Source organism: Crinia signifera, chromosome 5, assembly GCF_055691185.1.
Source record: "Crinia signifera chromosome 5, ASM5569118v1, whole genome shotgun sequence".
Taxonomy (NCBI): domain Eukaryota; kingdom Metazoa; phylum Chordata; class Amphibia; order Anura; family Myobatrachidae; genus Crinia; species Crinia signifera.
This window is the reverse complement of record NC_139221.1, coordinates 26954664-26967888: the sequence shown is the minus strand read 5'-3', so window position 1 is coordinate 26967888 and position 13225 is coordinate 26954664. Positions and strand designations below refer to the sequence as shown.

At 46.6% G+C, this 13225-nt stretch overlaps 1 protein-coding gene across 2 annotated transcripts in view; it reads left to right on the top strand.

Moving 5' to 3' along the window:
• Positions 1-12892, top strand: part of CCDC13 (coiled-coil domain containing 13) — a 44162-nt gene extending 31270 nt beyond the window's left edge. For both annotated transcript variants that reach the window (XM_083186841.1, XM_083186842.1), the window contains exons 12-15: positions 4607-4690; positions 7130-7395; positions 9564-9666; positions 11870-12892. In XM_083186841.1, coding sequence (XP_083042967.1) covers positions 4607-4690; positions 7130-7395; positions 9564-9666; positions 11870-12035 — 619 coding nt within the window. In that variant the 3' untranslated portion in view covers positions 12036-12892. The remainder of the gene's footprint in view (positions 1-4606; positions 4691-7129; positions 7396-9563; positions 9667-11869) is intronic.
• The last annotated feature ends 333 nt before the right edge of the window (positions 12893-13225 follow it).

The following is a 13225-nucleotide window of genomic DNA, read 5'->3' as shown; positions in this document are numbered from 1 at the left end:
CAGCACGCAAAGTTACCTTAACATCCAGAAAGTGAACTGTTTCAGGGTGTATACTGTATGTAAATTTTATGGGGCAACTGGATAAATTATGAATTGCTAAATAATTTTCAAGTTCAGCAACTGACCCAGACCATATCATGAACAAGTCGTCGATGAACCTGGCGTACGCTATGATGTTTTCACGCACGCCAGGAACATCTAAGAAGATTTCTCGTTCAGCCTGCAGCATATAGGCATTAGCGTACGATGGGGCCACATTGGACCCCATCGCACAGCCCGATAGCTGCAGGTAGAACTCACCGTCATGAATAAAATAATTATGGGTCAATATCAGGTCCAGGAGTTGCAGAACCAGCTCCACTGGGGGGCCCACATAGGAAGAATTACCCCTAAGCAACTTGCCAACAGCAAACAACCCATCAGCATTGGGTATTACGGTGTATAAACTAGTAATATCAATGCTAACCAGTAGGCTGCCCACTGGGGGTGTGCCAACTGTGGCCAACACATTAAGAAAAGCAGTAGTATCCTGTATATGTCCGGGGCTGGATACTATGCATGGCTGAATGAGAGCGTCCAGATATACTGCCAACGCCTGGAACAATGAGCCCCTGGCGGAAATAATTGGCCGCCCGGGCGGCCGTTGCATGTTCTTATGAACCTTAGGTAAGGTATACAATATGGCCACAACAGGCTCACTAGGGACCAAAGCCTCTGCCAGTTTTTCATCAATAGAACCAGAACCAACAGCAGATGAAAGAATAGCCTGCAGTTTTTTCTTAAATGAAATCGTGGGGTCACCTGACAGCTTACAATACACCGTGGAGTCGTCAAGCTGGCGTGCAATCTCCTCTCTGTAATGTACAATGTCCTGGCGTTCAACATGTTGCAGAAGGATTTGATCCAGTCTCTTATAATCCAGCGATCAAATCCTTCTGCAACATGTTGAACGCCAATATTTCTTCTGAACAGCAGCGGCACCGCTTCAGCAATTTGGGTAATGACGAGTTTCTTGCTCTCCAAAACCTGTCCAAGTATAACGACATAGTCATCCGCCCCGCCGACAAAGGTGGGGCTATTGTCGTGCAGGACATTGTACATTACAGAGAGAAGATTGCACGCCAGCTTGACGACTCCACGGTGTATTGTAAGCTGTCAGGTGACCCCACGATTTCATTTAAGAAAAAACTGCAGGCTATTCTTTCATCTGCTGTTGGTTCTGGTTCTATTGATGAAAAACTGGCAGAGGCTTTGGTCCCTAGTGAGCCTGTTGTGGCCATATTGTATACCTTACCTAAGGTTCATAAGAACATGCAACGGCCGCCCGGGCGGCCAATTATTTCCGCCAGGGGCTCATTGTTCCAGGCGTTGGCAGTATATCTGGACGCTCTCATACAGCCATGCATAGTATCCAGCCCCGGACATATACAGGATACTACTGCTTTTCTTAATGTGTTGGCCACAGTTGGCACACCCCCAGTGGGCAGCCTACTGGTTAGCCTTGATATTACTAGTTTATACACCGTAATACCCAATGCTGATGGGTTGTTTGCTGTTGGCAAGTTGCTTAGGGGTAATTCTTCCTATGTGGGCCCCCCAGTGGAGCTGGTTCTGCAACTCCTGGACCTGATATTGACCCATAATTATTTTATTCATGACGGTGAGTTCTACCTGCAGCTATCGGGCTGTGCGATGGGGTCCAATGTGGCCCCATCGTACGCTAATGCCTATATGCTGCAGGCTGAACGAGAAATCTTCTTAGATGTTCCTGGCGTGCGTGAAAACATCATAGCGTACGCCAGGTTCATCGACGACTTGTTCATGATATGGTCTGGGTCAGTTGCTGAACTTGAAAATTATTTAGCAATTCATAATTTATCCAGTTGCCCCATAAAATTTACATACAGTATACACCCTGAAACAGTTCACTTTCTGGATGTTAAGGTAACTTTGCGTGCTGGTTGTATCTCAACTGATCTTTTTACGAAGGTGACGGATCGGAACACGATCCTGCACGCTAATAGTTTCCACCCCAAACCCCTTAAGTATGGGTTGCCTTACTCCCAATTTCTTAGGGTTAGGCGAGTGTGCAGCAATGATGAGGATACAGAGCGGCAAATGCAGTCTATGGTGAACAAATTCCTTTCCAGAGGGTATGACAAGAATTCTGTGCTGGCCGCCAAGGCCAAAGCCATGGGCAGACAACGCAGTGACTTGCTCAAACCTCAAGACAAAAAACCTAAGTCTGACTTCCTTCCCTGGGTCAACCACTACAACGACCAGAGTGGGCAGATTAATACCCTTGCCAAGAAGTGGTGGCCGATCATTAAGTCTGATCCTAGTATCGGCCTTACCACCAGCCGCCTTATGCCATGCTATCAGCGTGGTAAAAACATATTCGATTGGGTGGTACGTACCGACATTACGGGAATGTCGAGTAGTCAGCTCACCAGAGACGGCTTCCTGTCACGTCGCAATGGCTGTTTTAAATGCCTTGGCTGCATTACGTGTAGATCTATGATAGCATCTAATTCTTTTTGCCATCCATTGTCCGGAAAAAAGTATTTCATTAAATACAACTTGACTTGTACTACCAAGTTTGTTATATATCTTTTAACCTGCCCATGTGGCTTTAGCTATGTGGGCAAGACGGACCGCACTCTGAAGGAAAGAATGGCTAACCACCGCCATTCCATTAAAATTGCCTTGGAAACCAAAACCAGTGATCAGCCGGTGGCTCGGCACTTTCTACAGGCCGGGCACAGTGTGGCATCTCTCAGATATATTCTGATTGATCACGTACCCCCCTCTATTAGAAGAGGTGATAGATCACTTAAGCTTCTCCAGTGTGAAACCAGGTGGATACAACGACTGGGCACACTGGCCCCCCGTGGCCTTAATGAACATCTTGGTCTGTGCTGCTATCTGTAATTCCCAGGTTGCTCCCGCTATTAAACCCGTTTGTGGTCACTAGCTTATTCATCTGATATTGCCAGCTCCACTATTCCGGTTGTGATGTATTACATGATATCTATTATTGGATTATGTATTTTCTCCTCTATCACATAGGTCTGCTTGTTTCTAGCGGTAGACTGACGTCTGCTTTTTATTCCTTTTATTGTGTCTGTTTTTATTCTTGTTCACTGTGTGAGTTGTTCTGTGTATATTAAAGTTGTTTGACATTTCTGTTTACAGGGCTCCATGGCAACGGAGCCGCCCGGATGTCGTGACGCAATCGCGCTCTCTGCAGAGGGACGCGCGACGACACAGATGACTGACGGAAGCGGAAGCCACCGGGTGCAGCTCCCGCGCCGGAGACCCCTTCAGCTGATGGTACCGTGAGTATATAATGTGTTTATCTGTTTATGCACATTGTCTGATGAAGAGGTATTAAAACCTCGAAACGTTACCGCATTTCCTGTGTCTGGTTGTCGTTTTTTGGAGTGCCTCCGTCTACAGAGTATGTGTTGAGATTGCGAGTGTTTGCAATCCCTGGAGGGCATCCTTCAACAGTACCTTTTATTTGTGCCGGTAGTGCTGCTTCCAAGGGACATTATATATATATATATATATATATATATATATATATATATATATATATATATATATATATATATATATAGCAGCACTTTCTCCTTGGAAGGAAAGAAAAACCAGCACTCACGGTTAAGGTGAAAAAACGAGTAGTTTGTATTTCAAACAGTCATGTTAGTCAGCCAGCCTGTCAGCAGTCCCAATAATTTGTAGGGGTGGTATATGGTCAATAGGTGAACATTTGAGTTCACTCACTTTATGTTGCAATTCTTTAAAGTGTCTGGCAACAGGCAAAGACTTCAGGTCCAGGTCACCAGTATCCATCGAAAGGCTTTTCTTGATTGATGATCTATGTTGGCTGATTCTTTCTTTTATCATCCTAGAGGTTTTGCCAACATAGACCAAATTGCAGGGGCAGACCAGGGCATATATTATGAACTTGCTGTTGCAGTTGATTTTGTGCCTGATCTTGTATATTTTGCCGTCTTTGGGGTTGGTGAAACGGTCTCCAGTTTTCAGAAATGGGCAATTAGAGCACCCTGTACACTTATAGATGCCATTCTTCTTAGATAGCCAGTTTGTGTTTGGAGTTTTTGTATGCGCGAAATCTGTGACAACCAGCATGTCCTTTATATTTATATTTATATATTGAGACATGGAACCCAACCGCGCCTCACAAAGAGAAGGCAGCACCTCTGAGGGGCCCCCTGTTAGACAGGACCCAAAGGTTTTAGAGATAGAGGAAAGGGAGTTTCAGAGTGCGCCAATTCATTTACATATACAACAAATCTGTTGATCAACAATATAGAAGTCCAAATGGTATTTGTAAAAAGATTTATTCGGAAGTCTTCCAAAATGATGACAAAGGGCCTTTATCATCATTTTGGAAGACTTCCGAATAAATCTTTTTACAAATACCATTTGGACTTCTATATTGTTGATCAACAGATTTGTTGTATATGTAAATGAATTGGCGCACTCTGAAACTCCCTTTCCTTTATCTATATATATATATATATAATTATATGAAGCATGTTCTCATAAGGCATGAATCTGTTTTCCTCCCGAACAGAAAAGTTTCTAAGCTGGGGCATGAACTGGTGGAGACATCGGCATCTCCCTCCCCGTGTGCTGGCATGGCTGCCTCTCCACAAAGGTACAGTATAAAATATATTCTTCTGTGTACACCATGTTAACGGGGTATTTTGAATGCAGGGTACTAAGTGGCCCAGATATCGAAGTGTGCAAACCAGTAAACTGGGCAACTAAATATCCCCAATACAAAGTAAATCTTTCCATCTGGGTTTAATGAGCTGGGAGATAAACCATCAGCTTAACTGTCCTTTAGCACAAGAGTTCAGAGCAGTTTATGTACACACCGGGCCACTCAAATTGCAGAAACGTAAGAAGATAATGTGGAGAAAACAGTAGATGGGAGTACCCGTCACCAGCGCTATTAGTTACCTGTATGAATTCGGGAAGTTGAAATAATATTCAGAAGTGAACCAACATCATGGGTCCATATAGAAAAGAAAATGTATCCTAGCATTACACAATTTTTAATGTACATAAATTTCCTATCTCATAAACATAGATAAAAAAATCGCAAGGGTCACAAAAAGATGGGGCACACAACACAAAAGTATCCCAATTATTAGTAGCGTCACCGGAACAAGGGAACCCCAACCCGTTTCATCCTGCAGTAGGTCTTTTTCAAGGCTCCAAACGCGTTGGAATTCCATTGCTGCGGTGACAACTGTATGCTGACTACCTGTGGGATTGAACCAGGTTGCTGATTGCTCCGGCTACTGCGTTCCACCATTAGAGCGTTCCACCATCTCTGGTAACCGCTTTACAGCCGCTACTAATTCTCCGGATACTTTTGTGTTGTGTGCCCCATCATTTTGTGACCCTTGTGATTTTTTTTATCTATGTTTATGGGGCAGTACGGACGGTGTAGTGGTTAGTATTACTGCCTCACGGCGCTGAGGTCATGGGTTCCATTCCCACCATGGCCCTAACTGTGCGGAGTTTGTATATTCTCCCCGTGCTTGCGTGGGTTTCCTCCAGGTACTCCAGTTTCCCACCACATTCCAAAAATATACTGGTAGGTTAATTGGCTCCCAACATAATTAACTCTAGAATGTCTGTGTGTGCGTGTACATGTGGTAGGTAATATAGATTGTAAGCTCTACTGCGGCAGGGACTGATGTGATTGTTCAAATATTCTCTGTAAAGCGCTGCGGAATATGTGTGCGCTATATAAGAAACTGTTAATAAATAAATACATTAAAAATTATGTTATGCTATAATATATTTTCTTTTCTATATGGACCCACTTCTGAATATTAACTGTGGAAACAACACTAACTTCCTGAATTCATAAAGGGAAGTAATATTTATAAGGTGTAGCGCTGGTGACAGGTACTCCCACATACTGGTGATGGGTACTCCCACATACTGGTGATGGGTATTCCCACGTACTGGTGATGGGTATTCCCACGTACTGGTGACGGGTACTCCCACATACTGGTGATGGGTACTCCCACATACTGGTGATGGGTAATTCCATCTACTGTTGTATATGGTACTATGTTCAGGATACCAGGGACAGCCACTTGCAGCCAGGAGGTTATACTGGGCGTTGTAGTGCCTATAGTGTACACACAGAGTGGAGGTGGCACAGTGTACTCGTGAGGCCTCTGCCATTACTGGGGACTCTCAGGTCGCTAGAGAAGGATTGTCCTAGTAGGTTTGATTTTTGGGTGTACCCCCGAAGTGGGTACATGTCTTCAGAACAAGCGGATTCCCCCAGTGCAGATAAATATGCAGAGCTGAATAATCTATTCATATGTGTTGTAAATATAAAGAAGTCTGAGAAAATATAGCAAAGGTTTGCAGGGCTTAAAGTGTTCCTGGAGAGGTGGTGGAACTCATGTCTCCAGACCCCTCCCCCCTCCTAGTCAGAGCCCAGACCAGTGGCGGGCTTTTTGACACCCCCTGCAAACTATAAATGTGTGCCCTATTTCCCATACTTCATAAAGGGACAGTGGACTCATAAGGAAGGTGTGTGGCCACACAATAGTATTGCCAGTTCAAATTCTACACAGAAGCACAATCATATTCACATTAGACCACATGTAGTGCCCCCCCTGATTCATATTACACCACATAGTAGTGTCCCTTATTCACTTTTTGATTCTTATTCATATTATTTCATTCAGTAGTTCCCTTCATTCCTGTTACACTACACAGTAGTACTCCTTTTACATGTATGCCAAACATTGGTGTCTTACACACAATGCCCATGGTAGTAGTGCCCTTTACACATAATGCCCACATCAGTAGTGCCGCTTATACACATAATGCCCACAGTAAAAGCACATGGAAAAGGAAGCAGCTGAAACAGGGTTTTCTGTTGAAAACACTCGGAAGGGCTGTGGTGGAGGTGGAACTAGTTCCCCCGACCATTCGAGGTGTCTCCCAAGTTCCCGCCACTTTAACCCCCGGTCTTATGGTAAAAGTGGGGCAGATAGTATAGGGAGATGCTGATGTGCTTGTTGCTGTTAATGAATCGTCTGTCTTTTCGTATCAGCTCAGAGCTGCGAGTTTTACAGACTCAGATTGCGGAGTTCAGGGCGCTGTGCCAGGCGGCCGAGGTGGAGCGGGATCGGCTGATGGAGCTAGTGTCTGTGCTGCAGAGGAGGGTGGAAGAAGGTAATATGAAAGCCATGGATGCAGAGAAGAAGCTTCAGGAGGAGAGAAGGCGCTGCGTCTTTCTGGAACAGCAGATTGAGAAGATGAAATTGGGCTCGGGAAAGAATGGAGCCACACAAAAGCCGACTGCTCGCGGCAAAGCCGGTATGTTCGCACTGTCAGTGCTGGCATATATATCACACAGAGGAACAATCAAAAAGTAATATACAACCATGTTCAAAATGTTTCTGAATAAGTACATTGGATTTGTGGAGGAAGATTAGTTACTAGCGCACACCAGACTTCCTGTACAGTGTGGAGGAAGATTAGTTACTGGCGCACACCAGACTTCCTGTACAGTGTGGAGGAAGATTAGTTAGCAGTGCACACGAGACTTCTTGTACAGTGTGGAAGATTAGTTACTAGCTCACACCAGACTTCATGTACAGTGTGGAAGATTAGTTACTAGCGCACACCAGACTTCCTGTACAGTGTGGAGGAAGATTAGTTACTAGCGCACACCAGACTTCCTGTACAGTGTGGAGGAAGATTAGTTACTAGCGCACACCAGACTTCCTGTACAGTGTGGAGGAAGATTAGTTACTAGCGCACACCAGACTTCCTGTAAAGTGTGGAGGAAGATTAGTTACTAGCGCACACCAGACTTCCTGTACAGTGTGGAAGATTAGTTACTAGCGCACACCAAACTTCCTGTACAGTATGGAGGAAGATTAGTTACTAGCGCACACCAGACTTCCTGTATAGTGTGGAGGAAGATTATTTAGCAGTGCACACCAGACTTCCTGTATAGTGTGGAGGAAGATTAGTTAGCAGTGCACACAAGTCCGGTATGAAATGCCGGCGGTCGGAATTCCGGCGGTCAAAATACCAACGCCGGAATCCCGACTGCCACAATGCCGACAAAGGGGGGGGTCGTGGATCGCCCCCCCTTGCGGGCCTGCTGCGCTCACATACTTCTAGTTAAGACCTATTCATTTATATAGTACTAAATACAATTTACCGGTATCCACAGCACAATTTGTGAATCTGCCCAGGGAGACACAAAAGGGCCTTTACCAAACAGACTTGTGATAAATACAGAAATATTGTGAACCCACTGGCGACATTCACATCTAACACAAAACTTACACAATGGTAGAAGCGATGAATAACTTCTCAATGTTCACAATTCTTTTATCTATAAAACATGGAGAAAAAAACAAAGGACCACAGTGCGATGTTGCGTGATAAAAATGTGGGATTTATTTTCACACCATACACTCACATTTGAGTGGAATCAAAGCGCATATCAAAGCGCAGGAACTCTCCCAATTGGACATGTTCCTCCTCCTTATGTTCCTATAGAACTTGACAGAAACACTTGATAGCACAATACCAATTTGACAAAAGACACACTGGCTTTTATCAGAATTAGATACTCACATGAAAGAATGGCATGTAACCCTCTATGGGGTAACGGATCCCTCTAGCATGAGACTGGACTGGGTCACTTAGTAATGCCCCTACATCGCTCCGTGTGTAGGGGCATAGCGAAAGCATGCTGGATAAATCTAGGTAATCGCCGGGCAGGGCCAGTGTTTACACCAGAGAACACTGGCCCTGAAAGATCGCTCAGCACACTGCTGACACATCGCTGTGTGCTGAGCGTTCTAGCATCGCTTAGAATGCTCTGCAAATCGCTAAATGTGTAGGCCCCTTAACACTGCTGACCAGTATGGACTCTTACCTCTGTGGAGGAGAGGGACTGCCATAATGCTGGCCCCTCCGCTGCTGGTCCTCGCCGGCGGTGCCTGCTGGTCCCATCTGGCTGCTGGACCCCACTGACGGTCCTGACCCACGCCGCAATACCAACACATGCACAGTAGCTTCTTCGGTACTGCGCATGCGCTTGTCACCAGCCTCTTTGGGCTGCATCGGCAGCAGTCCATAGAAGCGTATTCATGGTTGCGGCGCATGTGCAGAACCCAGTTTTATAGGCTTCCGCCGCTAGCGGCCTACATAAGGTTTCGGAGGGAGGCAACATCTCCCAATGGGACTGTCTTGGGTGACTGGCAGGTCGGACTGCCAGTCACAGTGAACCAGTGCAGTCTCCCAGACTGCATCTGACTTCACACAGTGTCAAATTTTACCTGACACATCAAATGCTGTATACATGGCCTCAGTCCTATTGTGTTGTATGAGGAGGAATTGGCTGCCGTCCCCTCTGCCATCCATCATCCATTGTCACCTCCTGAGATAACGTGCCCGTCACCATGTATTATGTAATGGATGGACTCGTTCCCTCTGTGACTAACGCCAGATTCTCTCTGCAGGTCTCTCTGTCAGCAGCTCCAGATCCTTCCTGAATTTCAATGAGATCTCTGAGATCTCCTCCAACGTCCCACTGGAGACACAGATAGAGGAGCTCAGTACAAAGTAAGGCTGCCCGCCACGTCACCGGGGGATTTCCTGTATGTGGGGATGTGGTGGTATGAAATGGTATACAGGATGGGTGTGACGAGACATTCAGCATATCGACGTGAGGATGACGGCATGGGCATAATGTCACCATTACCATCTTGACAGTCATCATGTAGACAGTGATGCAAACATTATCTAGAACGTCGGCATATTGTCTGTGGGGGCTGAGTGTTGACTCAGGCCCCCAATGCTGTAGCTGTCTTCCCTATCACTAACCCCAATCCCTACCCATAAACCTCCATGTAGTGCCTAACCCTAACCCCCTCCCCTGGCACATTATCCTAATCTCCCCCTAGAAACTAAATTCCCAATGCAGCTTGACCCTTTCTTCCCCACTGCAGCCTAACCTCCCCCTCAGCCTAGCCCTGACCTTCCCCGTAGCCTAACTCTGATCTCCCCCCTGCAGCCTAACCCCTCCCAGCAGTCTAACCCTAACCTTTCCCCACAGTCTAACCCTAACCTCCCCCCGCAGCCTAGCTCTGAAATTCCCCCATAGCCTAACTCTGACCTCCCCCCAGCAGCCTAACCCCCCCAGCAGTCTAAGCCTAACCTTTCCCCAGTCTAACCCTAACTTCCCCTGCAGCCTAACCCTGACCTTCCCCCGCAGCCTAACTCTAACCTCCACCCACAGCCTAACTCTAACCTCCCTCCGCAGTCTAACCCTAACCTTTCCCCCACAGTCTAACCCTGATTTCCCTTCACAGTCTAGCCCTGACCTCCCTCCGCAGTATAACCCTAACCTTCTGCCCACAGTCTAACCCTGATTTCCGTCCGCAGTCTAACCCTGAACCCCCTCAACAATCTAACCCTGACCTCCTTCAGCAGTCTAACCCTTAGCTCCCTCAGCAGTCTAACCCTAACCTTTTCCCCACAGTCTAACCCTGATTTTCCTCCACAGTCTAACCCTGACCTCCCTCCGCAGTCTAACCCTAACCTTTCCCCCACAGTCTAACCCTGATTTCCCTTCACGGTCTAGCCCTGACCTCCCTCCGCAGTATAACCCTAACCTTCTGCCCACAGTCTAACCCTGATTTCCGTCCGCAGTCTAACCCTGAACCCCCTCAACAATCTAACCCTGACCTCCCTCAGCAGTCTAACCCTTAGCTCCCTCAGCAGTCTAACCCTTAGCTCCCTCAGCAGTCTAACCCTTAGCTCCCTCAGCAGTCTAACCCTTAGCTCCCTCAGCAGTCTAACCCTTAGCTCCCTCAGCAGTCTAACCCTTAGCTCCCTCCACAGTCTAGCCCTAACCTCCCTCCACAGTCTAACCCTAACCTTTCCCCCACAGTCTAACCCTGATTTTCCACCACAGTCTAACCCTTACCTCCCTCCGCAGTATAACCCTAACCTTCTGCCCACAGTCTAACCCTGATTTCCGTCCGCAGTCTAACCCTGACCTCCCTCAGCAGTCTAACCCTGACCTCCCTCAGCAGTCTAACCCTGACCTCCCTCAGCAGTCTAACCCTGACCTCCCTCAGCAGTCTAACCCTGACCTCCCTCAGCAGTCTAACCCTTAGCTCCCTTCACAGTCTAGCCCTTACCTCCCTCCACAGTCTAACCCTAACCTTTCCCCCACAGTCTAACCCTGATTTTCCTCCACAGTCTAACCCTGACCTCCCTCCGCAGTATAACCCTAACCTTCTGCCCACATTGTAACCCTGACCTCCCTCAGCAGTCTAACCCTGACCTCCCTCAGCAGTCTAACCCTGACCTCCCTCAGCAGTCTAACCCTTAGCTCCCTCAGCAGTCTAACCCTGACCTCCCTCCCACAAACAGCCTAATCCTACCAATATCATATAGACGTTATGAATGTCAACATTTTCATTGTCGACCTTTGCACTACACACCAACAAATGTACATGAGCCGCCCATCAAAGCACATGAGCTGTCCATGTAGGCACAACTCAGCATAGCCCTCCGTTCCATCCACACACATGCGGCACACTATCAGGACATTTGCCCAACCGGCCACAAGTGGAGACAAGGCTGAGATGCTCTTTGTTGTGTAACATGGAACATGCGCAATATCACAAACTTTGTGTACGGGATGAATGAGGCCCTTGATGGGCAGCGCTGTATGGACAACAAGGGCTCGTTTTCAGGAACAACCGGCAACTCACAAATAGATTGTATTATATTGAATACGGCCTCCTTATTGCAGGCTTGCCATACAGGTAGATGACAATCAAGCCCTGAAAATGGCTCTGCAGAGCGCCCTGAGGACTAAGGAGGACGACCTGAAGCTGTACCACGAGATGATGTCACAAGTGAAGCAGATCTTCCTGCAGGCTCTGCGCCAGCACAAGCAGGAACGGAACGTACTCTAGTGCCCCGCCCACAGCGCTGCCAGTGTGTCAGACACGGGCATATAGGACGGGCACGTGTTGCTACCAGAGCGATCATGGCTACGAACTGACAATGTAAATAAATGAGCACTTTATATAATTTGAGCCCGATCTGTAGTCTTCATGTCACCTTCTCTAGTAATATGCAGCTGGCGATACATCCCCGGTGCTGATCCGGTATAACCACTCTGGGGCCGCCGTTGCTTGACATTGGACAAACTTTACAACTATATCACCACACTTAAGTGTCACATGGGGATACCCAGCGTTTCCTGAGCATGCCCACAAAAACAGTGGGTGTGCCCAGAAATACGCTGGGTGTCCCCATACTAACGCGGGACGTGGTGAAATGTGCACATGTACTGTTACCTTCTTTTAGGGCAAAGTTTACCTAACTGCTTGAGTCCTGATGGTTAAATCAAATTGACCAAGGTACTAATGAAGTCACCTGTGCCCAAGCATGGTTATCCTTACAACCTGGACTGTGATGGAGGATTGGTCATTTCTGCTTCAGGGTATTGACGCTAGCTTTATTATATTTTCTAGAACAAGCTCTGACTTGTAAACACTTCCCTCATTGGTCCCTAGGGGGCGTTTCTGGTCGGATCATTATTAATATCGGTGTAATATGAAGTCCTGTAGAGGGTTTGTGCTGTGTAAATGCAGTTTGTTACATAATGTACAGTATACAGAAATGTGTATAGATTAGTTTTACTTTGAAATTTAAATGTACTGTTATTTCCTATTGGGCCGTATTGTTTGGAAATATTTATCTCACTGCCAAAAGCTTTGTGTCTGCGTTTCCATCTGTAATGTTTCACATTAAATTGATGATGATATTTCGGGTGTGTTTTTGTCTTCTGCAGTATAGGTGTGTTTATGTGTGTGTGTCAGTCACATTGTGGACACACCGTGGCACTCAGAGCTACCAAAGTCGGCAACAAAGTACCTCTGTACCTGGTGGTGTGCACCTCCAAGCCGTTTTTTGTGTAATGTAATTTAGAAATTTAAAAAAACACCAAAGGTTCAATGTTCCTTGATTGGTGACCCGGAAAAAACATTGATGATTGTGGCTGGTGGGCGCCACCCGCCCACCAGCCGCAATGTTGGGTGCGTGCACCCGGCTAACAGTCTCTTTGCTGTGGACGCAAATGCGCATTTAAAAAATATTG